The 27,862-nt window shown below is 39.7% G+C and overlaps 1 protein-coding gene across 2 annotated transcripts; it reads left to right on the top strand.

The window, feature by feature from the left end:
- Positions 1–6,960: 6,960 nt before the first annotated feature.
- Positions 6,961–27,688, top strand: TUBGCP5 (tubulin gamma complex component 5). 2 transcript variants are annotated; one of them, XM_083734220.1, is made up of 23 exons: positions 6,961–7,636; positions 10,271–10,324; positions 10,409–10,517; positions 11,096–11,192; positions 11,995–12,071; positions 12,841–12,973; positions 13,689–13,803; positions 14,360–14,449; positions 15,164–15,257; positions 15,421–15,667; positions 15,785–15,987; positions 16,347–16,462; positions 17,361–17,629; positions 18,443–18,641; positions 19,872–20,060; positions 20,589–20,771; positions 21,213–21,297; positions 21,410–21,530; positions 23,018–23,196; positions 23,636–23,761; positions 24,998–25,086; positions 26,075–26,175; positions 26,465–27,688. In XM_083734220.1, exons 1-23 carry the CDS (start codon positions 7,458–7,460, stop codon positions 26,509–26,511), a joined length of 3,102 nt encoding a protein of 1,033 aa, XP_083590346.1. In that variant the 5' UTR covers positions 6,961–7,457; the 3' UTR covers positions 26,512–27,688. The 2 variants fall into 2 exon arrangements, with proteins under 2 accessions (XP_083590346.1, XP_083590347.1); XM_083734221.1 differs by having other exon boundaries at positions 6,964–7,636; positions 11,100–11,192.
- The last annotated feature ends 174 nt before the right edge of the window (positions 27,689–27,862 follow it).

The following is a 27,862-nucleotide window of genomic DNA, read 5'->3' as shown; positions in this document are numbered from 1 at the left end:
CTGGGCGGCTGTCAAAGGCAAAATACGAAGCTAGACTAATCATTGTTCTAGCCTAGGAAGGTTGTTCTTATTACAGGACGCATCTGACTGGAAACTTAGCAGCAGCAGTCGGCAAGGATGTAGCTGTATAGCATTTCATTTGAGCCAGGAAATTCAATCCCAAACATCTACTTGGAAATAAGCCCCACGTGAATTCAATTTAACTTGTATCCACACCATCCTTGGGACTAGCAGTGTGCTGTATTTTTGTGGGTGTGGAGGGGAGAATCATTTTAATGTGTTATATGTGGAACTGAGTTAAATGACTTCTCACGGAGGAATGGAGAGTTGACTCACCGTTTATACGGCTTTTGTTCACATTGACACTATTATTCATAGCAACTGAGATATTAAAATTACTAAATCTGTTGCCAGGTTTTCCACTGAGCATCACAGCTGCCAAAGAGGGTTTTCATGCTCTATAGAACACATTCTATTGTGCAAAAAGATATTTGTAGCATTGTCCTCTAGCAACTGCAGTAGGCAGCATATTCAGAAAAGCTAGACAACTTCAGTATCAAAGGCTGCTACCCTGGAAAGTCTCCTACTTCTGTAGCTAGCAAAATATCTAATTGGAAAAATGCAGAGTTATTTTTATTTGATTGTTCTACTTCTCAAAACAACAACAACAACAACAACAACAACAACCCGAAAAACAAACAAGTGTACAGTAATCAAGAACTACCTTTATTTTTAATGGAATGTTTTCTCAGCCATGTAAATGGAAAATAAAACAGGCCATTTATTAATTGTCCTTTACCTCCCCCCCCCCCCGAACATTACTTTAAATCTTCAGGTGTAATTACTGCAATCAGTTCAGGAACATTTCAGAGAATCAGCTCAAGGGGGGGGGGGCAATCATTGAAGCAGTAAACATGCTGCGGCTTCTGATAAGAGCTCCACGACTGTTTTCTACAGAGAAAAGACTTTGATGCTTGCCTCTGATAATTTTCTTCATGCTTTTGTTGGTTTCCTAGTATCCTAGTACAGTGCCTACATTGTTGGGTTTCTTCTCCATTCCACCCTGTATCAGTGTAATGCTAGTGGCAGGGATAAAATTAGCCCCCCAAACTAAATAATAACAACCTATGTTTTTAAAAAGAGTTCTATGTGTTACCTATTGTGAAGAAAATAGTCTACAGTGATTGGAAAGCAATTAATATATTCACAGTAGGGCAATACATTCATTGGGACCTACTAAAATATTGCTTACTACTTTGTGGCATTTTACTTGGGTCATTTAAAATGTGTTGCCTTTATTTATTATTATTATCGTTCAAGATTATTTTATTAATTAAGAGAGCAGGCCTTTTCTGTGGTAGTTTATTGTCTGTGGAATGTCTCCCCAATGCAGTTCACTTAGTGCTGTCTTTGTCATACAGTATTTCTGGTGCCAAGCAAAGACATTTCCCAGACATTTGGACAGCACTGATTATCAGGCTTTTGGTGGTCTTGTGTGAATGGAGGGAGTATTTTGTACTGTCTCAGATGACTTTTTCTTTGAAGGAACATGGTTGACATTTTGTGTTTGTGTTATTTTATTGAATTTGTTATGTATTTTAGTATTGCAAATAGTTTCTGGATGTGTAAAGCAATATATAAATATAATAAACTAATTATTGTTGCAGCATTATGGACAAAGATCATTATGAACAAAGACGAACTGATTGTTATTTCGCTTAATTCTGGAGACACTTGTAAACCGCAATGTTGGAAAATTAGTCAGAGAAAGCCCTGCTCGATGGTACAGCTGATATGAGGTTCCCTACATGATAAAATGGAAAAATAAAAACTGTGCCAATTGCAAGACATTCAGCACAGATGAGTGTATTTCCTTTGCAAATCTTTTGTTGTTTAATTCTAGCCAAATACGGCCATGCTGTCCCTTGCCAGATGCCACTACTCTCATCTACTTGCTTTAGCAGTAATGCTATTTCCAGTGAAATCAAAGTATTAGAAAAATAAGTAAACTTCATTCTCTGAGTAATGAAGTGATAAAATGCATTCAGACTGAATGGATTCCAGTGACATAATTTCAGAAACATCTCTTTTCTAAATGGACCATTACAGCAATGTTAAGAGCCAGCAACGTTTTATATTTATATTTGTATTATGTTTGTATTACTTTTTAAACTATATAAACAGTGATCAACCATTGGTTGTTTTCAATCCATTAAAGATCATTCTAAGTCATTGTCTGTGCAGAGGATAGAGTGTGGGACAGTAATGTCCTGTGTGCCATGAGAAGTAAAGGCTGCAATCCAAAGGACACCCCATTTAGGAGGCTGCCTGTTGCCTCTCTGCAATAATTACTGTTGGATAATTCAGTCACTGCCACTGGAGACAGCATGCAAAATACCACCCATGGAGGAGGGTGCTCCCTTGAATTGGAATTAGTCACTGTTCTGGGTTTTACATATTTTAAGGCAGATATTATATCCCCTGACAACATAAAATTATGAAATTTCCTAGGGAGCTTGAGTAAAACGTTTCTCCAATTTTAATATGGAAATAATCCCACAACTGTTTCAGCTATCAGTATAGGATTTTCCTTGTGCAATGGAACCGTCTTCCTTTTATCCTCCCGCCATCTATCCCTCCAACCCTCCAAAGCAGATATGGGAATGGTGTGAGGCATGCAGGGGTGGAGAGGGGGAAGTCACACTGCACTGGCGGGAATCTTTGTGATGGATTCCTGTGGCACAAAAATTTTGTTGAACATGGTCCTCACCTTCCCTTCTTACTCTCTTCTTTGTGGGAGAATTTGGAACTGTAGGGCAGGGATAGGGAACCTGTGGCCCTCCAAATGGGACTATGACTCCCAGCATTCTTGACCATGCAGGCTGGGGCTAATGAGAGGTGAAGTCAACCACATTCAAAGCACCACAGATTTCCTGTGTCTGCTGTAGGAGGAAATTTCACTACCTTGTCAGCAGAACCAGGACCTCATCTCCTCTTTCTCCTTCCGCCTCTCTCTCTAGGATAGGATGCCACTGGTGGATTGTGAACTTTGATTCTGTTCATCTGCCCTAAGCCAAGCATGGACTGGATGGCAGGTAATACCTGATCTGTATTGACCACACCCTTAGGCATCTCATTTATTTATCTTCTGTACAAAAAAAGATTGAGTAGAGCTCATGTCTGAAAATGAGTTTATTTTAACAAACCTGTATTTAAAATAGTTATCCCCCCCCCCTTATTCTGGAACAATTTCTTCAGTAGAAATGGATGTGCATTGAGGATGGGAACTCTGAAATTCCAGCTAAATGTTAAGCACAGCTGAGCAAGAATAAAAACATTTTGCCATACGATTTTCTGCTGTCACAACTTGGCATCAAAAATGTCTCCACAGCAATAGACAATACATTTTTTCACACTTGCATAGTATCTGAACGGGGTTCATTTTTTGTCGACTGGCAACATGTCAAAGAGAAAATAGCACAAGCATTTCTCTGCTCATAGTTTCTGAGGGGTTTAGAGCTGTGCAGCTTCCCCTGTGAGCTGTAAGATATATCCTTTGAGACAGTACCATATGGGAAAAGAATGAAAAACTTCTGATGTTGTTATTGCAGAGTTGTATGAAACCAACAGCTGGGGATGAGGAAGAGAGACAGCTGTTTGTTATTCTGAAGCATTTGCTTTCCTTACCAAAGAGTTCAATGTTAGTTTTAATTTTACTTGTAAATAATCTCTGGCTTTCCTTTTCCATGGTTAAATCCTTGATCTTATGTGAACGATAGATTTCAGAAATAAGGAAGTATCCAGTCTCTTCATGCCAAATGCAGTCAACAGACCCTACTTAAGATATAAATAGAACTAAACTAGGTGGGGCTTCTGGCCACCAGGACAACATTAAAACTCTCTAAGGGATTTTTTGTTGTGCTGATTTCAATTAACTAGCACAGTGATTCCCAAGTGAGGGGGGAAGGCCTCATGTTTTGAAGGGATACCATTACAACATGTTCCAAGTATTGTAAACACAGCATACATATTCATCTAATGCATTTTTACATATGATAAACCAGAGACAGTGAACCTTTGGTCCTTCAGATGTTCATGGACTCCAGCCCTCATCAGCGTCAGCCACCATGGCCAGTGCTCAGGGAGGGTGAGAACTGTAGTCCCGCATGATTGTGATAAACCATGGCTTATCACAATGGGAGTGAGCCTTGGGGAGCCTAAGCAGAGAAGACTAGGAGCTGGTGCTTTTATTTTTTATTTACCAGAGCTCAATGATGTCCAAATCCTAAACTGTAACTAATTTTAAATACAGTTGTTGAAACAAGCCAGTTTCATAACCCATGGCATGAAGTTGGCTAGTTTCAAGCAAAGCATAGCTGAGATTAAGGAGAGTTTGTGCCAAGCTATGGTGCCCTGCTCTGTTTCAGGGCTTACTGCTGGCAAGCTATCTGTCTGCTAGAGCACAGCTGGGACCTCTGCTGTTCTGGAGTCCCTTTCCCCAGCAGTGTTCCTCCGCTAGCAAAGGGGCTTTTACTCACATCCTAACCCACTCAGGCATTAACATCTGGGTAGAAGTAGGACCATACTCTTAGACTGCAATCAGGGGGCCTGGCTTCATAGACTACAGTATAGTATAAACTTAACTTTTATATACACTGGGAAACCTAAAAGACTGTGTGTCTTGCTTTATTGTGATACTGTATTTGCTTTATTGTGGTGGTTTGAAACCAAACCCACAATATCTCTGAGGTATGTATGTATTGGTCCCAAGCTAAAAGGGGGTTTGTACACCAGTGCAGTAACAGGGCAATAGCACCCAGTTTGGCTTGAGTGTTAGGTGAAAACGGGGCCTCTGGAAGTATTGAGACTTCTTGGTGCTTATTGAATATCCCTGATGAGCACACATCCCTCTCCCTTCCTGTGAGCTGGGGAATGGCAAGGGTTCCAGCACACCTTACTGTTGTGCTGGGCCTTGGTATGAAATCAAAACCTCACCCCATCTTCTTGAGCTTCCCCGCAAACTTGGGCTCGTCTCCCAGTCAAACTTTTGAGGAAGCCTATGTTTGTAGCACAATTTATAACTTTAATCTCTTGGGATAAAGCTCAACAGACATCTAGAAGAAAAAGGAAGGTCTGGAGAAGAACACTTTTGACACAATGTTATTAAAGAGAAAGATACTTATCTAAGAAAATTCCAGTTATTACCATTTACATTTAACAGGAAACATGCAAACGGTACTAATATAGTAATCTTGGGAAACTTTCAGTGAAGCAAGACATTCTTGAAAGCTCTATTGGAAAAAGCAATGAAAGCAAAATGAATATAAATGAATGTGACAGGCTATGCAAGGAGAATGCTCATTAGCATTTGTAAAGGTCAGGCCTGGTTCCCAACATGGATTAAAAGCACTATTCCTCAACTTAATCCTCAACAGGTAAAAGGAACTGAGACTTGCAGCGATATCCCTTTGGAAATATGTTACTGCATAAAACGGATTTGATTAGAATAAAAGGGCAGAATAAGTGTTTCCAGTCTCAGCTATATCATTTTCATTCAACTACCATCCAGCTGCGATCCCATCTATACAACTCTAAGACTGCAGTTCTATGCATATTTTCCTGAGTGTATGCCCCATTGAACACAGTGGGATTTACTTATGAATGAACATGCATAGGAGTACCCTATAAGCATAGTATTATAAAACTTACTAGGTGCAGCAAACAACATTTCATGTTTTGAAGTTCACCTGAACTGAAAAATGATCACACACTCTGTTTCAGTATAAAAACACAGACAAAAAATATAATTTGAGTCGAAACGAAAATCTGGTTTCCGAAACCAGATTAAGGCGCACAAAAACTCAGGAGTGTAACACAGTAACATCTAGCAACCCCAAGCAAAAGTGGGCTGCCAATAAGTTTTGTTTACTAGAACCGTTTTTGCTAGTACACTGTCAACCCAGGCCTGCTGTTGGGGAAAGAAGGTCTATGTCCCACAAGCTCTGAAGAGACTGTCCTCCCACTTCAGGAAAGGTGCTCTTCTGTCATTGACTGAAGTAATGTAAAGGAGTGTAAAGGTAAAGGTACCCCTGCCCGTACGGGCCAGTCATGTCCGACTCTAGGGTTGCGTGCTCATCTCGCTTAAGAGGCTGGGGGCCAGCGCTGTCCAGAGACACTTCCGGGTCACGTGGCCAGCGTGACTAAGCGGCATCTGGCGAGCCAGCACCAGCGCAGCACACGGAAACGCCGTTTACCTTCCCGCTAGAAAGTGGTCCCTATTTATCTACTTGCACTTAGGGGTGCTTTCGAACTGCTAGGTGGGCAGGAGCTGGGAGCGAAAGACGGGAGCTCACCCCGCCGCGGGGATTCGAACCGCTGACCTTGCGATCAGCAAGTCCTAGGCACTGAGGTTTTACCCACAGCGCCACCCGCATCCGTAAAGGAGTGTGGGGTGGGGCAAAAGTAATAAATGCTTCAGAAGAGAAAGGCATGTGGATGAAGAGAAATTTAAGAATCTGCTTTAGCTGGGCTTTCTCATGTCTTCTACATGGAAAGGATCCCAATGTCTCTTTAGAAGCTGCAGAAGTGGTTTTTGGGTAGCGTGATTAGTGTGGCCACACTGGGTACCCATTGCAGGCAGCACCACAACAATGCTGTAGAATGGAGCGTGAAAGGCAGGGGAAGGGCAAAATTTTTAGCGATATACAGGGAGCTGCTGAAATTTTGAGAGCCCAAATTCTGCCAATGGATGTTGACAATGATTAAGGCAACACCACTAAACTACTACTAGTTTCTACCACAGACATCAAACTATTCCTGCTACTAATATTAACACGACTAAGGGCTTCAGCATAGTTTTATAAATGGGAAAAAGCTGTTGGTTGAAAATAGCTGTTACTCTGGAAAACAAAGTTTTGCAGAGTAATCTTAGGCATGGATGGGACTGTTTCCTACATAAGTATGCACAAGTTTGCAGCTGCAGAAACTGAAGAGTGAGATTTGATTCCTTCATCTTCTCGAGCCAAAAAACTAAGAATAAATCACGATGCTTTACACGAAATGTTGAGTCCTTGCGTTTTCAATAGGGGATTTCAAATCCCGATACAGCTTTTCTGACGCAGACATTACGGGGGTACATTGAAAGTTTTACTTTTTTTTTCAAAAGCAGCAAATTAACATCCAAGAAGCTGCTTGCCAAAACACAGCCCTCTAATAAATAAAACCTCCAGAGTTTTAATAAGCAAGCGAAAGGCGCATGCGTAGAAGAGCCTCCTTCGCCCTCTCCCTCCTCCTGGAGAATCGGGAACGGAAACCTCGCAGTACTTGCCGCGAGATGTTATGTGGACGATGGCGACCGAAAACAAACGGAAGCGCCGAAAGGTGACCATATAGGAGGAGGGAGGGCGGGAAAAAAAATCCTCTCAGCTTCTTGCCTCGCCCAGGAGGCCTGTTTGGCGATGGCGGCGGCGGCGGCGGCAGCAGCGACGACACCCCCCGCGCACTGGAGCCGCTTCGAGCAGGAGCAAGACGTGACGTTGCGGGAGCTGATCCGGAGGGTAACCGGCCTGAGCGGGCAAAGCAAGGAAGAGGCGGCCCACTTCCAGGCGGCGCTGAACTTCTCCTGGTCCAACTTCAGGTCCGTTACCTGGGGGGCGTGGCGTGGCTCGCGCCCAGAGCGGCGGTTGGGGATGGGAGGGGCGGGAGACGGGAGAGGCGCGCGACCACTTTCACCTGTTACCGGTTGGAAGTCTCCGTCTTGTCCTCCCATTGGCCACCTATGTGGGTTAAGGAAGGGGGGTGGTGGAAGAGAGCCCCATCCTGGCCAGTGACCGCAGTAGAGGAATGGGTTGATGGGTGGGATCCAGGCTTAGTCACGCTTCAGAGAAGGCCCACTAGTTTCATTGGGTTTACCGCCCCCCAAGTCTGGCTAAGACTGGATCCAGCCCCGAGTTGTTTAGAACATTTGTAGCCAACCTTCCTAATACCCTCCAACATACCTCTGATGAAAATAGGGATGTCCTATTCCATAATAATAATAATAATAATAATATTCTATGACATCTTTTGACTTTTTAAAATGTGGCTCCTTTTTTTGGAGAGGGGTGTTATTGGGGGGTTGTTTTTATTTTGATTATACTGTATATATACATATATAGTGGTTTTATATTTCTATTTTGTTCTGTAAACCGCCCTGAGACCTCCAGGTATAGGAGGGTGTAGAAATTCATTCAATCCATCAGTCCATCCATCAGGATACAGGGCAGTATATATATAAATTCATTCATTCATTCAATAATAAATAAATAAAATAAAATAATAAACTTTTATTATTTACCCCACCCAACTGACTAGGTTTCCCCAGCCACGCTGGGCAACTTGCAACATATATAAAAACATAATAAAACATGAAATGTTAAAAAAAAATATCCCTAAACAGGTCTGCCCTCGAGTGTCTTCTAAAGGTTGTATAGTGACTTATCTACTTGGCTCACGTAACTCCGTACCCTACATTTCTTTAATGAAAATAGGGACGTCCTAAGGAAAAGCGGAACCTTCGTGGATCAAATCAGAAACTGGGATGGCTTCTGTAAATCCAGGACTGTGCCTGGAAAATAGGGGCACTTGGAGGGTCCGGTGTTATATGGTCTCAGTAGCCACTTCCAGTCACCAGTCTAGCTGCTGCCTTCTGGATTAGTTGTAGTTTCCAGGTCACCTTCAAAGGTAGCCCCACGTAGAGCGCATTGCAGTAGTCCAAGGTGGGAGATAACTAGAGCATGCACCACAATACTGAGCTAAATAGACCAATGTTCTAACTGCTTAACGCAGCTTCCTATGCTGCTGTATAAGTACATATAGAATTTTTACTTTTCTTCTAGAAGTGGAATATAGCTTAGTAGTAGAACATCTGATTTTATGCACAAGATCCTAGTTGCAACCCCTGGCAACTCTAGTTAAGAATGGGAGTGTCCCTTTCTGAAATCTGGGGGAGTTGCTTCTGGTCATTGTAGACAATACTGACTTGGATATGCGGGGGTCTGACTTTTTATAAGGCAGCTTCCTGCACTCTTAGAATACAACTATTAACTGCAGGAATAGTGGCATTTCACTTCAATAATAATAATAATAATAATAATAATAATAATTTATTTATTATTTATACCCCGCCCATCTGGCTGGGCCTCCCCAGCCACTCTGGGCGGCTTCCATAGAAACCAAAAATACAGTAAAATATCACACGTTAAAAACTTCCCTGAACAGGGCTGCCTTAAGATGTCTTCTGAATGTCAGGTAGTTGTTTATCGCTTTGACATCTGCTCGGAAACGTACTGGGAGCCAATGTAGGTCTTTCAAAACCGGTGTTATATGGTCTCGGCGGCCGCTCCCAGTCACCAGTCTAGCTGCCGCATTCTGGATTAGTTGTACTTTCCGAGTCACCTTCAAAGGTAGCCCCACGTAGAGTGCATTGCAGTAGTCCAAGCGGGAGATAACCAGAGCATGCACCACTCTGGTGAGACAGTCCGCAGGCAGATAGGGTCTCAGCCTATGTACCAGATGGAGTTGGTAAACAGCTGCCCTGGACACAGATTTGACCTGTGCCTCCATGGACAGCTGTGAGTCCAAAATGACTCCCAGGCTGCGCACCTGGTCCTTCAGGGGCACAGTTACCCCATTCAGGACCAGGGAATCCTCCACACCTGCCCGCCTCCTGTCCCCCCAAAACAGTACTTCTGTCTTGTCAGGATTCAACCTCAATCTGTTAGCTGCCATCCATCCTCCAATCGCCTCCAGACACTCACACAGGACCTTCACCGCCCTCACTGGTTCTGATTTAAAAGAGAGATAGAGCTTCCAATTCATGCTTGAGAGATATAAAATACTCAGGCTGTGAATGCCATAGCTTCTGTAGCCAAAACTCCACCACTCACTTACAAGAGAGGGGTATCAAAAGGCACAAGGTTTGCAGACATAAAAAAATCATTAGAAATTAAACACTAAGGGGGAACTCAAAAAATAAATCTATTGAGGACTGGGCATGATCACTGGTCGTGGAATGCTAACTGACAGGGGTGGGGAGAAAGGAAAAATCTGGGTGGAATGAGCAGCAGAATGGAGTATCCTAGAAAAGGGGCTGGCTGGCTAGATGGAATAGTCAACAGGAGTCCTCCACACTGCAACATTTTGTTGCAAGTCTTACTTGCATATTCTACAGCAAAACTTTTGAAAAATTAAACTATATGGTGCAATAGATATGTTGTTATTTTTTCTTTAGGTTTCATCAATTTCTTGATGTCAGCCAGCACAAAGTGGACAAAATAATAGAGGGGTAAGGCATTTCTATTTTTATGACATTGGATTAGTTGTTTTCTGTTGACAGATTTACTTATAAGCACTGAACTTTTTGATACAGGATTTATGAAAAGCTGATAGTTCATTCAGACCTTGTTAAAGCTGCAAGCTGGAAGAGTTTAACAGAAGAGTTTCTGAATTCTCCGCTTCCAACCACTGAAGGAACAAAGGTATGCAGTTTAGAAAACAGATTTCAGTTGTGTTGTATTCTTTCTTTCTAAATAAGGAACATACCATGGAGAATAAGTAGTCTTTATTTACAGAGTTCTTACAGTTCTAATTTCCTGTTCTAACTTAACTGTATTAACTGCTTCATAATAGATATCCTAGCTTTATATATATAATTTACTTATTAATTTATCAACACAGCAAACATTTTGTGCTTAGCAGCATTTTAAATATCTGTACTAAGAACTTGAATTGTTCAAACAGTTGGAGGTTTACCATGAAGGCAGTAAATTTCAGTTTTAGTAATGTTTCTCTGACCAATTTGTGCAGATTAAAAGCTATTATTATGAAATATGGACTTCAGCAAATTGAAATGCACTGTTATGTAGCCTAGTGTCTTGTTTTTCATGTGATTCTGCATCGTGATCCTTTTACTGCTGTATTGAGATGTGTGATAAACTGAAGCTTTTATTTTGCATTTCTAAATATATCGTTGTACTAGAAGTCCAGTCTATTCATTTCCATAACTATTGACAAATACATTTCCTCCACTGAATTATTTGTTTGTCTTCCGTTTAAGACAGATGCCCATTATGCCATACTCTCTCTTCTGTTGTGCTTGTCTGATTCTCCTTCTAACACCAGTTATGCAGAAAAACCAAGAGAGAAAGAAGTGGGTAGGTTTTAATATATTACACGTAATTCAGGAACCAAATGGGAAAACTGGATGTTTCATCCCTTTTGAAACCTTTATATAACATTGTAATGGTGGTGAGGGGTTACTTGTGCGTAAATTGCCTTCAGTTTAGTTAGTTTGCTTGCCCAACCATGCTTAGGGTCAGAGCTCGCCCTCCGTGACCTGTTAGTCACTTGCAGAATCCGAGAGTGGGCGTCTCTTGAACCTCTTCCAGCATAAAAGCTGTTTGACCCCGAGTCTCCTCCTCTGTTCCCTGCGCGGAACGCGTCTGCGCAAGTAAGGGGAAGGCAGGGGCGTCCCAGCGCTCTCTCCACTAGTTTCGTGTGAAGGGTCTTGGAGCCCTGTCACCAATTCCTCCATCTCCCTCTCTTCTCTGTGGGTGTTACGCTGAAATCCTTCCCCCCTGCTAGTCCCCTCTCCGGCATCGCTCGGGAGCCCTGCCTCCGTTTCTTGCTCTGATGGCAGTTCCCTGACAAACATGATTGTTAATCTCATGCCAATTCCTTTTTATTTGTGAGTTATTAGTATTAGATTGTCCATGTATATTGAAATATAATAATGTATAATAAATAATGTATACTATTATTTAGCATTTCCATATCTCTCTGCACTGTAGTAGTTCAGACTACTTACATAGTTGTCATATTCTTGGAAGAAATGGGATTATTTATTTATTTGATTTCTTACCTGTCTGCCATTCTAAGAGGTCACTTGAGCCTTCAGTGACAATGCTGGATCAAGGAATATCCCAAAACTACAGACCTGCTTTTTTTTTAATCTAGAAAAAGAAGAATTTGATTGGAAGAAATACTTGATGGAAGGTGAAGAATTTGACTATGGTCCTGATTTAGAAACACCAGTAAGTAATACATAGAACTGCATTATAAAGTCACAGGATACATTGGTGTATCTGAAGAAGTGTGCATGCACACGAAAGCTCATACCAAGAACTGACTTAGTTGGTCTTTAAGGTGCTACTGGAAGGAATTTTTTTTGTTTTGACTATGGCAGACCAACACGGCTACCTATCTGTAACAGGATACATTGGAAAACTGGGGAACTATTTCTGCAGACCATAGTCTTCTGTAAATCTATCTGCTTTTTTATTTTTATTATGACTTACTAAATTTCTTGATGGCCCTTCACCTGAGGATCACAGTGTGTTTTATAATATAAAAATACATAGTAACAAACAAAAACACCCCCCCCCCCTTATAAAGACCATGGATTGTTTAATTAGCCAAAGGTCTGGGAGAAGAGGAATGTTTTTGCTTGGCACCTAAAGTACACAACGAATGTGCCAGTCGAGCCTCTCTGGGGAGAGCATTCCATTATTATGCTCCGCTCATAAGCTTTTCTGTGGCATTTGTCAGGCCAGTGTTGGAAGAAGAGTGCCAAGCTAGATAGATTTTTTAATTCTAAATTAATGAGGCAGTGATTATGCTTTTAGGGTGTTTGATGATGGAACTTGTGAAGAAAGGTATTGTTAAAAGGTTGAAGGGGGATCTGATTTAGCTGTTAAGACATACGGTAATACAACAAAATGTTCATTTAATTTTGTAAAAATGCATTGTAAGGTTCCCACCTGTCTTGAATTAAAATACACTTTGTATGCTTATGTTTTACAGGAGTGGTCTGACGTAAGTGATGATGATGAAGATACTGAACCACTGAGTAGAGAAGACTCTGGCATTCAGGTGGACAGGACACCCCAAGAAGATCAGGATCAAAACAAGAAGTCATCACATGTCACATGGAAAGGTTTGTTCTTCAAGACTTGCTTCATTTGGCTAGAGTTTTTGCCTTTTGTGAAGCATATTGCAGTCATGTGCTTAATTGCTTTGAACTTTATGAAAGTTTGTATAGTTAGTATTGAAACTTGAGCTGGCAAGTCTCAATACTCCACAAAGCAGGAAAACTAGAGTTTGTGTTTTGGCAACAAACCATGATGTTTGTGCCTCTTTGGTTGAACTCCATAGTAGGAGGGGCCCTCAGTTACGCTATGGCCAAATTCCCTTTTGAGAGAGTTGCTAGGCACCAAGGCACTATGAGGTTGGGTCCAGCCTACCATTGGACACTTCCCCCTCTAATATGCTCTTACCGCTACATGCTTGTATTTTGTTTTCAGGCAGTTTCATAGTAGGAGAGTTGTTAGGCTCTTGCTCAGTATAGAAGAGATGCCGTTTTTGAGTCCAGCTTCCTGGTCAATCAATAATCTTAGTGACCATGGTCTAATTTTTTTCCCTGCTTCTGGAAACATCTGTTTCTGGTTTGTGAATTTTCAAATTGACACCTATTTCAGTTTGCCTTATTGCTCCTGAGATTTAGGATACTGTAAACTTACCGGAGATGAAACCCTGTTAAACTCAGTGGGGCATTATTCCCCATAGACATGTTAGGATTGCTCTTGTTATTTACATTATAAAGTTTTCTCTTCTATGTAAATGGAAACTGGAGTGAAATATCTTGTATGCAGGTGAACCTGATGCACGTACCTGGCTAGAGCAACATGTAGTTGCTCAATACTGGACTGGCAGAGGAGTTCGTTTTCCCCATAGTTTGCATTTTCATTCCAATTTAGCGGCTGTATGGTAAGTAGTTAATTTTGTGTTGGGAGGATATAATTTATGATCAGCAGACTACTACATTACAATAATTTCTAAAAACCCTATTGCAGATGCCATTGCATGCTATGAAATGCTATATTGGGTTGATTCCTGCCCTACAGTCCCCTCTCTGGTTATTTTGTATATATGTGTACTATTGATAAAACTGAATTTAATATGCATGAAGAAATGCTTAGATTCCTGAAACTTTCATGAATATTTCTGATGGATTACAAAACATCTTGGGCCTGTGTTATTCTTATGTCATAATAGTGTCAGAAATGATGTATGCAGTTTGCAATTTAAGCATAGCATGCAACTCTTGAAAGGAAGTGATGCATTTAAAATATTCAAAGAGCTTTTCAAGCTAGAAACAGAGTAGTTCATATGCATTAAAAATAGAAATAAAGCAGAAATGATTCATTTGATTCCCTAAGTACATTGGATCTGCAGGAGAGGAGCAAATAGAAGGAGTAACATTTGATACTGGTTATCAGCAATTTTGGTTGTAAAAAAATAATGATGATTTTTTTCCTTCTAGGGAGCAGCACTTATATACTAGTGATCCCTTGTACATGCCGGAAGAAAAAATTATTGTTACTGAAACACAAGTCATTCGTGAAACAATTTGGTAAGTAGCAGGACTAAAGAAATTACCACTTGAAATCTGTTTAATGTTCTTTCATGGAATACTCTCAACATTCAGACTCATGTGGTTATGCTATCCCTTTACTTCAATGCCATCACTCATAAAGACAATTCTGGTATTGCAATAGCTTTAGAAGGAGCAGCTTTAGAAGGAATTTAATGCTTTGCATTGCTCTTGAAATACAATAATTCTAAATGTTATCTCAAAAGACCTTGCTACCTTTCTTGTGTAAATTTAATTCATTTTAGCATGCCTCTTGTCAGTGAGAGATACAATGAAAATTGTGTTACTCAAAATCAAGCTGTTTCCCCCTCAAGCATTAACAATATGAATAACACAACTTTGAAAAATAAGCACCTTCTTAATGCAGTCTGCAAATCATTTTCTTGTGATGTACTCTGTAAAGTTGAGCCCGCTTCATGAAAAGTTGATGGAGAAAATGACCACAATTTCCCCAGACTTAATTGTGGGCTATTACAAAACTACTTATCCATGCCACCATTTCACCAACACATAGATCTAATCCAAAGGTATGTCCAAATCAGTCAAACTTGTAAGACCTAATATTTGTCTGGGGTCCTTTTGAATATATCCTATATTTTGTATATATAATGATGTTTCTGCAGTCTTAAAAAATTGTACTGTGTGTTGTACTATGTTTTGTACATGCTAAGTCAGTTCTTCTTATTTTTACAGGCTGCTTTCAGGCGTAAAAAATCTGTTTATATTCCAACTGAATGATGGAAAGATTACTGTGAGAAATGACATCATGGTGACTCATTTGACCCACGTAAGTTCAGTGATCAATCTAGATCAGTAATCGAGGTGCAAAGAAAGCCTTATATTGGCACATGGAAGAAGGATTGCTTGCAAAAGATGATATCTTACCCTCTGAGTTTTCTATATTGGAGTGTTAATACTAAAGACGAAACGAAACCACATTTGTGTTGCAGAACTCGTTAAGATCAATGTTGGAGCGGATAGCAGCATATGGGCAAGTTGTATTTAGGCTGCAGAAGTTTATTGATGAAATAATGGGTCACAGCTCAGAAAGTGGAATACATGGAATCATTTCTACTCCCAAGAAATCAGCAGAAGCCCCATTTAGAACCTATCAAGCTTTCATGAGAGCCCTCTATAAATATTTCATAAGTTTCAAAGAGGAACTTACCGAAATTGAGAGGAGCATAATCAACAAAGGTAGTATACTTTGGATTATAGTAGAAGAGTTTCCATAAGTCTTAATCTGTTGTGAAAGTATAAGATGTGAACTAATAACCACACATTATGAAACATGACTGTATTTCTGTTCTACAGATGCAACAATCACTCTTTCCATAGTCATGGATAAGTTATCACATCGATTAGCTCAGCTCAATATACTTCATAAGGTTTTTAGCACTGGAGTAGCAGAAGTACCTCCTGACACTCGCAATGTTGTAAGAGCATCTCATTTGCTCAATACCCTGTACAAAGCGATTCTTGACTACGATAACGTTGGGGAAGCCTCTGAACAAACGGTATGTAGAAGGTGTTCATCATGATTTCTGTAGGAGAAAAATAAGTTATTACTTCAGTCAACTGATGACTAGACATAAATTATAAATACTTTAATATACAAGTGGCAGTTGTAGTGTCTTCCTATGCTCAAACAATATGTTCTGCAAAACTATAAATGTTTGTACAGCTGATTGTGATAGTTAGGATTCGAAATTCATTGTATGCCGTTTACAAAAAAGATAAAGTGCTTCCTATGTGTGCATATCGTTTTCCTTGACTGTATACTGTAAACACATTGGAGAGGCTATATATGCTTTACTAGTGAATTCATGAAATATTTATAAATCACCCAATAATCCTCTTTAAAATTTCATTGCAGGTATCCCTCTTGTTTTCTCTCTGGGTTGAAACAGTGAGGCCATACTTACAGACAGTGGACGAGTGGATTGTCCACGGTAACTTATTTGATCCTGCAAAAGAGTTTATTATTCAGAGGTAGGGATAATGAACTTGTCTTTTGGATATACTGGTGTTTCTTAGGGCAGAGAACACTTCCTATATGGCAGTATCTTAACCCAAAAGCAGTACTGCACATGTAAGAGACTTTTCCCCCTTGCTAACTACCAGCTTCCTGTGCAGTCATAGGGTTTCGTCTCCCTTGACCATAAGAGACTCCATGTATAAATGCAGCTGACTTGTAATCTTCAACTTCTGCAAGGCTGAGACAGACCAGGACAATTGAGTTAACGCGGCTGATTGTAATTAATAAAATGACAAGCAAGCTATATCTAGGATAAATGTTTTAATGAAAAATATTATAGCAGTGCAGCTGGGCTGTGATATGCACCTTGTATTGGAACTTAGTTTAATTTTGTGAGAATATTATTCACTGAATGTTAATTGTAGAAAGTGAGCTTGGGATTTTTAAATCATGAATATGTGGGTTGAAGGAAACTCAAAGGCATGTTTGCTACAAGTGCTTATGCTTGCAGTTCCTTTTGTTCAGTGTTCCTGCTTAAGACATTTGTAATGCCATGGCTAGTTTGTGCTTTATAACATCATTTAACTACTGTTACGTGTTCGGTAAAGCCTTGGCACAGATATGTGTTGCGATATATAAGAGCCTTATCCTGTTGATCTGTAAATCCTAGTTCTAAAAACTTAGTATTTTCTCAATCTGAATGTTTGTATTACCGTTCTGAGACTTCAAAGCTGTTTCTGTGGATTCTGAACCTTAACAAGACCCCCAAAATATTTAATCTTGTGGTTGAATGTTTATCTTTAACGTGATCACCTGCTTCAGGCTATTTTCAATCATTGTCATGATATAAAGAATTAGGAAGTGTTATAGTTTCCTATGGAAGAACTAATGATCGCATGTCTGTCTTTGCAGAAACAAAAACGTTCCAGTTAACCATAGGGATTTCTGGTATGCTACCTACACTTTGTATAGTGTGTCGGAAAAGACGGAGAATGAAGAAAAAATGAGTGATAATGCTAGTGCCAGTTCTGGCAGTGATCAGGCACCCTCAAGTAGACAGCATACCATGGTCTCTTTTCTGAAACCTGTACTAAAACAGATCATTATGGCTGGAAAGTCCATGCAGTTGTTGAAGAACTTGCAGTGCACAGATGGTTCTCCACAGCAGGCTGCATCAAGAGGTGATAAAATCCTATTTTACTGTGTAAATGTTATTATTATTCCTGGTTTTAGTGGCATGCAGCACTTCATATTTCATGTGAAAATGCAGCCCACATAGTAATGAAATAGCAATGAAAAAATAGTTTTGGCATATTGGTAGGTATTTAGCATTTCAGATATAGGTCCCTCTATTTCCCACTGAATTTTACTCCTTTAATTGTTAAAAATCTTAAAAATCAATTATTAGACTACTGATAGATTATATTAGAATTTAAATGATTTTTCATTATTGTTAATTTTTAGCCAGCCCAGAAAATATTATCATAACAGTGTAAAATACCAAGATAAATGCTATTTTCTGGTATCCGTTTTCTTTTTTCCTTAAAGGATGTTTTATAAACCTAACTTTTCCATTTTGTGGAGGCAAGTGTTTGTTTAAATTGCCATCACCACCTGATTGTTTTCATGTGAAACTTTTATCTTGTGAAAATATCCCAGTATGCATTGCGCAGTCAAACTTCTGTGGTTTTAATCATAAAACTCAAGTGCGCTATCAAACATGCACCAACGGGTCTACTCTGACAGATGGACTATTGTTTCTTTATTGAACATTACTGGAGCATTAGAAGCAATAAGGAGTGCAAGTGTTATGTGTTAAATAGGCTTACAGTGTTTGAGAATCCTACCTTAAAGCACCTCCCAATTTTTTCTGAACTCAGTTGAGAGATAAAAATAGTTCATTTTTTCTTTTTCTTTCTTTTTTATTGTGGCTTACAACAAACAGCTATTTCTGAGAAGTAATAACCTACCGTACATATCTCTGTCCTATTCAGATGCAGAGAGGAAGAGCTTGTACACGTTATTTCTGGAGTCTGTGCAGTCACGCCTACGGCACGGGGAGGAACCTGTTCAAGATATCATTACAGAACAGCAGGCCACCAAGCAAAGTCTAATAAAGATGCAGTCTATTGCAGCAAGACACTTAGAGCTGGATGATGTTCACGATCCCTTGCTGGCTATTAATTTTGCAAGGTAATAGAAGAGATTCAAAATAATTGATTCTCCCTAGTGTGTCTCTGTCGAAAGTCAGATTCTACCAAGCGCAATTTGGGGAATTCCTGCTGTTCAGGCAGCTGGTGTGTGACTTGGAATCCAAGTTCCTGAGAGGCGGCTTGTCACACTACAGTATAGCCTTCAGAAGCCATACATCATTACTCTTTATTGCCTTAGGCACTGGCCACAGCAGTTGTCAGGATCTATAGTGTAAAAACACAGCAGCAAAACCTGTTGCTGATTTTAGGTAGGTATTTTCCCTCTTAGAGATACGCTGTGTCTGAGGAAGTACAGGACAAGTTGCTTAGATTGTCTGTTTTCCGGTTTGTGAGAGAATCATGAGAGTCTGGGGGTGAGGAAGAGGGGAAATAGTCACAAATTCCTGAAAAATATGAATCTGTCAAAGCCCAGTAATAATGTTGCGCCTTGTAGCATGTTTTTAATGATAGGTTTTGCTTATCATGAACCCAAAGATTACTGTTCATAGAAATAAATTACTGTGGTACCTTGGTTCTTGAACGGCTTGGCTCCTGAACAAATCGGATCCTGAACACCACAAACCCGGAAGTGAGTGTTCCGGTTTGCAAACTTTTTTCAGAAGCCAAACGTCCGATGCGGCTTCCGTGGCTTTTGATTGAGTGCAGAAAGCTCCTGCAGTCAGCCTTGGTTGTCAAACCATTTCAGGAATCAAATGGACTCCTGGAATGGATTAAGTTCGAGAACCAAGGTACCACTGTATTGGAATTGGGCTGGTTTTTTTAACTGGGGGAGAGGAAAATTCTGATAAGTTCCAGAAGTTCATGTAGCACCTACAGATTAAGGTCTGTCCAGAGGGCTGTGAGATTGGTAAGAGGGCCCAATCTGCAAATGCAGGTTTCATCCTGCACTGAAATTTTGTACTAGTAGGTGCTGGTGACAGGTTTCTAGATGCCAGCATGTGTTGCTGTAAAAGTTGCAAGGCCCACAGAAGCTAGAAAATATGCCAAATACATTTTGTCTCTCTCCTCCCCACAATTCACAGTATTCCAGACAGAATCCTGCTATAGAGCTAGAAACCCTGTGGCAAACTGTCTCCCAGCTTTGGAGTGGAACTTCATGGGATTTCTGCAGCAGATTTTGCTCATCACAAACAGCTCTAGTATTAAAAGAAGATTCTTAAGACATTTCATGTCAAGTATTATTATTATTATTATTTATTTTATTTTGTAGGTTGTATTTGGAACAAGGCAGTTTTCATGAGACGCTTACTGGTGATGATGTTTGTGTGGATAGATCATCTGAATCAGTTACGTGCCAGACATTTGAACTGACATTGAGGTCATGTCTTTATCCTCACATAGACAAACAGTATCTGGAGTGCTGTGGAAACTTAATGCAAACGTTGAAGAAAGATTACAGGTAAGAATTAAAATACTTATGCACTGATGACTTTATTAGTTCTTGTAATATGCTTAAGGCAGTAGTAGAGATCTGGATCGGATTTCCAGTCATTAGTGATTGATACTACTTCACTCACTCAGCTTAGGGACCCAGTCTTTGTTGAATATTCCTTATGGAGGAAGCATCTGGGTCACTCTTGTTGCAAAAGGGGCGACAGCAGAGTGGGGCAAAAGTATCACAGAATTCAACAGTAGAAAGGGTAGGTACATGGTTGACAGAAAAAGTTAATGCTCTGACAGAAGAATGTTGGCAAGCACAGTAATACAGTGAAAATAGAGTTTAAGGCAAGATGCAGCTTTCTTACTGCAGGAGTTGAGTCTTCTGAGCCATGGAGTTTACTAGTATTTGTATTTATTTATTTTTTTAAAAAGTAAAAAAAAAATCAGTGTCCTTAAAGGTTCACATTTGGAAGGTTTCCTGGCATAGCTTAAGTATTAAAGGTATGACAAAGTGAAATTTGAATAAATGTATGTTTTTGTGTCTTAGGCTGGTAGAGTATTTGCAGGCTATGAGAAACTTTTTCTTGCTTGAGGCTGGTGATACTATGTATGACTTCTATACATCCATTTTTGATAAAATAAGAGAGAAAGACACATGGCAGAGCGAACCATTCCTCAATGTCCAGCTCCAAGAGGCAGTTGGACAACGTTATCCAGAGGATAGTTTAAGGTAATAAGCATGCAAAATATATGTACAGTATACATTTGGGCGGGAGGGGAGAGCCTGGTATGACTAGGAAAAGATTAAGAAAAAGTGTTTATTTGGCTGTATTTGGAGAGTAAATGATACCTTGTACATCTTGCTAACCATGGCACTTGAAATATAGCCTTTCCCCCCATAATTTGGAAAAGCCGAGGCTGTTTAAAAGATCTACATTTTATTGCTGCATTTGCATTCTACCCAGTTTGAGAGTATTAAGGTTTCTCTGTCTTATTTAGACTGTAAGCTATTTCTGTCAGCATAGATACCTAATATCCTTTTACAAAGTTTGCAGCGGAAGTAATTGTAGCTGTGTTGATTTTATCTGATTTTGCATTTGTTTCGTTTGCCTAGTAGTTGCCTAGCTCCCAGAGCAAAACAATGGTAACGAGTATGTGTTTCTGTGTGCAGGTTGTCTATATTGTGTGAAAATATAGATATAACAAAGAAGAAGCTTCCTGTTCATACCTTGGATGGCTTAATATTGAGCTACAAGGTAACACTAGTTTAAATTAAAGAACTGAAATACAATAATGGTTTAATTATAAGGTAATATAGAGATGAGGGGGAAATGAAGTAATGTCTTCAATAATGTTTTTCCTCCTTAGGTCCCCTGGCCCGTGGATATAGTTATAAGTGTGGAGTGTCAAAAAATCTATAACCAAGTGTTTCTTCTATTGTTACAAATAAAGTGGGCCAAATATAGTCTGGATGTATTACGATTTCATGGTAAGGTAATTCATGGACACTTCTTTTATTCTGTATAACTGAAAGTATAACACTAATAATTGGTAAACTGTAGTTACACTGCTTCCAGCTTCTGAAAGAGCACAATACTTTCTGGGAAGATAGGGCAAAGGACAAAAAATAATGTAAAAAGTAAAGAGACTCCAGTTGCGAATGACTTTGGGGTTGCGGCGCTCATCTTGCTTTACTGGCCAAGGGAGCTGGCGTGCAGCTTCCGGGTCATGTGGCCAGCATGACTAAGCTGCTTCTGCCGAACTAGAGCATGTAAAGGGAAGGAATTATGGAAAAGAAGGTATTGTGGCAAAGTATAAGTAGATAGTGGCTGGTTATCAGAAGGACAAGTGGGACTTGCCACAAAATGTTGCAGTGTACCATATATCTGTTTAGGATTCTAGTCAGCCATGACCTTTTTGAGAAGACTCCATTTCATTCTCACTCCCCAACAGTCAGTGAGCGCTCCGTGCCCACTAAACATGCTCACTTCTCATTCAACTTATTGTGGGGAGTAGGTAAGGAAATTGCCACTTTCATGTTTTTCCACTAAAGTTTTCCTCCTGTAAAACTTGGTGTACTCTGGAGTTGCTGATATCTTCTTGATCCTCCTTTTACCCTTCTCTTGTGTGTGAATGTTGTCATTTTGGTTACATAAATCATTCTCCAACTGTGAATTCTTCACTGTTTATAAAAAGAGCAAGTAGATTGCTTTGAACTATATCTGATCTGGAGTAGATGTGGTTAGCTGTTTATCTGCAATACAGAGCTGTGTGTGCTCTGCCAAAAATAGTCTGTACTGAGAAAAACTGAATTTTGTCACTTGACTCGGTACCCAAATTGTTCTTTGTGCAAAAAGAATATTGTGGCACTTTTTTACAAAAGCGTATCACAAGACCCATCATTCATTTTACTAACAGACTGTTAGTGTCAGGGCTGGTTCTGTAGGTTATGCAAGTTTGCCTTTTTGTGTACATTCTGTAGTTTATTCTGTATAGTCATAGGAAGTAGGAGGCAGGGCATTAAAGTTCTTCAGTTTTTTTCAACTCAAACAAAAATTCAAGCCATAAGAGCTGGAAACTCCCTACTACTTTTCTTCATGAAATCCTATAAGGAGCTTAATGCTATGATGTGGTGGTTCTAAAAATATTTTTGCATTTCTTGATTTTATAAAATGTTGTATAGCTTACTTATAATAAAAATGTATCTTAATACTTGGTTTTAAGTCTTCCCTGTTTATAGTGATTTTACTAAAATGTGGATCCTGTGCATTTGATTGATGTCCTGATTGATGTTTGTTGTCTTTACATCAAAGAAACCCTGCCCTCTGCTGTTTGAACAGTTTATTGGCATCAGTAGATTTTTTTTCTACTGAAGAATTTAAGGGCACCTGAACTGTTCAGATGCTGATGATGGCAGAATTGTAGTTGCGGTCTTGCCATTTCCTGTAATATTCTGTTGTCTTTAACTCTTTTAAGAACTAGTCAGGGCTGCAGAAAAGCCCCAGAACAAAGGAGGAGCTGTACTTGAGCAAGAGACATTTCTTCACTTTGGATCACAATTGGAGCCCATTAAGCAACAAACTCATCGAATGTTCCTTTTGAGGATGAAACTAATGCATTTTGTTAACAGCCTGCATAACTACATCATGACTAGAGTATGTGATGCATTATAATTTCATTAATAATGTGCTACTTTCCCTAACAGTCCAGAATGACTTCTGACATAGGTGCAGGTAGTTTGACCTTCATCTTGTATGGCAGAAGTACATCTCGTTCATTTAGGTTTTAGCTAATATCTGGAATATGTTTAAAATAGCAGTGGCTGTTCAGATGCTGAATAACCCAATTCTACTAAGTCACAATTCTTTTGGAACACGTGATAGATCCTTCCGTATTACTGTATTCTTGCCAGAACTCTTAATTCCGTGTACTGCAAACAGAAGCCCTTTGTAGAACATAAAATGTTTAATAGCCAGCTCAGCTTGTGATCTTGGAGAAAAATTAGAGGTGTAAAACATTTTTCATAGAAGTGTGCTAAAGACACGATTTAAGCATAAAGTTTAATCACCATTTATGCACTCTGTTTTTCTAAAGATTCTTCATAGTACAGGTTTAGAATTTCAACATCAAGTAGAAGAAGCCAAAGATTTAGACCAGCTGATTAAAATTCATTACAGATACCTTTCTACAATCCATGATCGCTGCCTGCTGAGAGAAAAGGTACATCAAGTTAGACTACTATGGTGTATTTAGTTTACACAGCAAATACCTATAACACTTGCACTCTATTCAGGGGTTTTATATCATATATAACTGCTGGAGACAAAAATTATCTGTTGGGTCATTGTGAGGGTGAGCAGAGCTCCTTAACCTTCCTAAAATAGCATTTTCATTGTTTGTCCAGGATACTTTAGAATATTTTATTTGCCCAATATTTTGATTTAATTGTTTGCATAAATTGTTTAAACGCTTACCTGAATGAGCCTTTATTATATTTACAAAAGCTCTTGAAACAACTGTTTTGAAACATTGAGAAGGCTTCGTTCATTCAAAATTGATAGAGGGTGTATGTTCTCTATCAGTAGGTAGAAGAGGAAGGACCATAATGATTCTGCAGTGCAATACTGCTGTGGGTGTCAGGGTCAAAGCCTGGGGGTAGGGCTTAAACTTGTGGAGGTGTGTGCTAAGTTGAATGGAAGCAGTTCCTCCTTCTCAACCACTCAAACTCCTAGCCTTGCCTGACCAGGAGTTAGCACTTACCATATTTTTTGCCCCATAGGGCGCACCTAGTTTTTTGGGGGGGAAATAAAGAAAAAAAATTTTATTTCCCCCCTCCAGGCATGGGGCTGGGGTGGGGGAAGCCTGAGCTTCCCCCAACCCCAGCCCCCAGAACAGGCTGCTATCCGCAAGCCTAGGGAGCCCGGCGGGAATTCGCGCCAGTCTCCCCAGGCTTGCGGATATCTGCCCAAAGCCCGGGGCGCGCTCCGCTGCGCACCCCAGGTTGCGGGATGCAGGCTGTTATCCACAAGCCTAGGGACCCCGGCAGGAACTCCCGCGGGCTCCCAAGGCTTGCGGACAGCTTCCTGAAGCCTGGAGAGCGAGAGGGGTCAGTGCGCACCAACCCCTCTCGCTCTCCAGGCTTCAGCGAAAGCCTGCATTCGCCCCATAGGACGCACACACATTTCCCCTTCATTTTTGGAGGGGGAAAAGTGCGTCCTATAGGGCGAAAAATACGGTACATCCTGCTATTTTGCTGCCAGAGAGCCATGGGGACAGGACACATGCACAACCCTCAGCCTACGCTAGTTTTGGGTGGATAGCTTTTACATTGGGTAGAGCAGTGGAACCACTTGGGAGAGCTGGAAAAAATGGAAAATGCACTAGGGAAGTGGAACTGCCTTGAACTTCAGTATGGAACTATGATCACAGCTGCTACTTTTAAAATGTCATTTACAGGTTAGTTTTGTGAAAGAAGCTATAATGAAAGTGCTGAACCTAGTACTGATGTTTGCAGACCGTTGGCAAGCTGGTTTGGGAGCTTGGAAGTAAGCACACGCAAAATGATTTGGATTGTAATAATTTCACTGCATTAGGCTTTTAAATGGCATTAATCCCTTACAAGAAACATTGGCTAGGATGCAGTGGAAAAGGCAAGAGACTAATCACGTGACCAAGAATGAAATGGATTTAAGATAGATCTCATTAGCACTGGGCACATGTTGGCTTGAAATCAGCATGCTTTTTAAAGATAAGGTTGTAAATCATACATTCATAAAATAAATTACACCTTTTAGATGCTTAACAGCAGAAAGAATTAAGTTAATGTGGCCCTTTATTCTTTGGTGTAAGTACCAAACAGGATCAGTATGGTCTGAATATTTTTTCTTTGATTGCTGCTACTGGGAAATATTGAATGCATTGAAGTTTTGTTTGAAGTGCTTTTATGGTGTGAGAATCATGAGTTTCTCATCGCTTCTCGGCATTTTGGCTAAGATCAAGTGTAGGAGAATCATGAGTTTCTCAGCCAGTGACTTAATTTGATCTTTTGAAGATGCAGAACTGTTTCTAAAAGGGGTTACAACAGTTGTGTTGTGTAGACCCCTATATCTTTTTTTATTTATTTCAAACAGCTTGATATCTGGATATATTTTCTGCATATCCATGCATCTCCTTTAGAGTAAAGAACAATAATGAGGAAAAACTAGTCATAGGGGCCACATCCAAGAACAAACCCTTCCATCAGCTAGGTACCTGTGCATTTACAATAAAAATGTTTGCTAAGACTTTCTAATGTCAAAATGATTTGGGTTTAATCCAGTTCGATTTTTGCTGATTTCCACTAAAAGCCCCTGAAAATAGCTCCAGTGGGTGGGGACCCCCTAGAATAGCATGGAAGGTGGTGTGATAGGTGCAGGTAGAAGTGAAAATAGCCTACAAAAAGGAGGAACCCTTTTTGTTCTCAAAAGTAATTTTATTATATTTTTTACTACCACTTTATTTTTGTCTTCTTAAAATGCTCTGTCCTGTTCTCAGGATGGAATCAATAACGAAGATGGAATCTGACTTTAAAAACTGCCACATGTTTCTTGTGACAGTACTGAACAAAGCAGTCTGCAGAGGTTCCTTCCCACATTGTAAGTATTTAGAAAATAAAGGTAAAATTTGATTTTTCATACTGTTGGGCATTTACTGCAAAGTGCATTTCGCTGCTTTCTTAGCGCTTTCAGTCTCTAATAATTCTAAAGCATAGTTATCTGCTGCTAATTGTAAGGGGAGGTTTTGGTGTGTATTAACAAGGATTCTTTAGAAATCTATGTAATTCATAACCAGTTTGTTCAACATGCTATTTTTCTTCTCTTCTGAAACTATGCAAAATACAAATGCCAGACATTAAAATATTTCACTTTGTGTTTTGGTTCACAGTGGAGTCTTTAGCCTTGTCACTCATGGCTGGAATGGAACAAAGTTAGTAAAATGCAGATGTGATACAACTACTCAAACGCCTGCAACATCTGTGTAACATTGTAATCATCCAATGCTGATTGCTTGCATGAAGTATATTTTGAACTGTTTGGCAGGGTTTTCATTTTGAGCGATCCCAGGATTGCAGTATTATTTTTAGGATGTACATATTTGTGCTTGAAACTGTAAAAACAATAACACATTCATCTGTAAATAAAACACTGAATGCAATTATTTATACAGTATACCATTCATTTTATATATTAGGAAATATTTAATCAGATCAGGTCAATCTTTTGTTTTCCTCTGTGAGGAACAGTTACTAAAATGCATACTGCATAGCAAAATTTTAAAAGAATTTCTGTGAACTTTGCTCCTGTGCATAGCTTGCAGGCTATCCCTGAATGCAGTGGCAGAAATATTTTATTCAGAAACATTTAGTTATTTAATTTGCATACCACCCTTCATCTGAAGATCACAGAGTGGTTCACAACATAACAATGCAAAATGAGAACGCAAAATACATAATAAAACAAAAACAAACCAATAACCCCCTCCCACAAACACATATAAAAGGCCATAGAATGTTTCATTAACCAAAGGCCTGGTTATAGAGAAACTTTTTCACCTGGTGCCTAAAGATATGTAATGAAGGCATGAAGCGAGCCTTTCTGGAGAGAGCATTCCACAAACAGGGAGCCATTGGGTGCCTTCCTTTTTCCTTTTCCCAAGATAAAATGTCACCTGCAACTGAAATCCCAGCAGCTGTAGTGCCTATGGCAAATGGTACTATTTTGCTAAATTGTTTTTTTCATGGAAATGAATAGCACAGGTAAGGCACTTTATGCCACCATTAACTTACTGCACATCACAACATTCTAACATTTGTTTTGGCATTCCTAGCAGCTTCAAAATGTTCATTTTTAAGCTTTGTAATCTTAACTGCTAGCAACATTACTGGTGCATTAGGATGGACTATGTTTGCATTATCTGCTTACATAATGTGTAAGGATAATACTTCCTTCTCTATACTGCTAATGCATTTCTAGTGTAACTGCCTTTTATGAAACCTGATAGCAAGTGATTTGATTCTGGAAGGAATTTCATGGGAAATATATCATGAAGATTGTAGAAGATTGTGTAACTCGACCTTCACATGACCATAAATATATTACTGTCTGAAAACTGGCTGTTGTAACTTGCTGCTTTTATAAGGTACCGGTAGTTTCCCTTTTATATTGTGGGGTGTGTGTGTGAAGCTTTTGGTTAATTCCTTATTAAGGCAATACCAAGCTTGCTAAAAAAAATAAAATAAAAAAAATTGACACTGTGACTAGTTGAGAACACAACTCTTTACCA

Source organism: Podarcis gaigeae (genome assembly GCF_964106915.1).
Source record: "Podarcis gaigeae genome assembly, chromosome: 4".
In the NCBI taxonomy this organism is placed as follows: domain Eukaryota; kingdom Metazoa; phylum Chordata; class Lepidosauria; order Squamata; family Lacertidae; genus Podarcis; species Podarcis gaigeae.
This window is presented reverse-complemented; position numbering and strand designations above follow the sequence as displayed.

Coding starts and splice junctions, on each gene's coding strand:
- TUBGCP5 (XM_083734220.1), top strand. CDS start 7,458: ATGGCGGCGGCGGCGGCGGCAGCAGCGACGACACCCCCCGCGCACTGG. Junction 12,974..13,688: donor ATCACATGTCACATGGAAAG/GTTTGTTCTTCA, acceptor TCTTGTATGCAG/GTGAACCTGATGCACGTACC. Junction 17,630..18,442: donor ACAGCAGGCTGCATCAAGAG/GTGATAAAATCC, acceptor TGTCCTATTCAG/ATGCAGAGAGGAAGAGCTTG.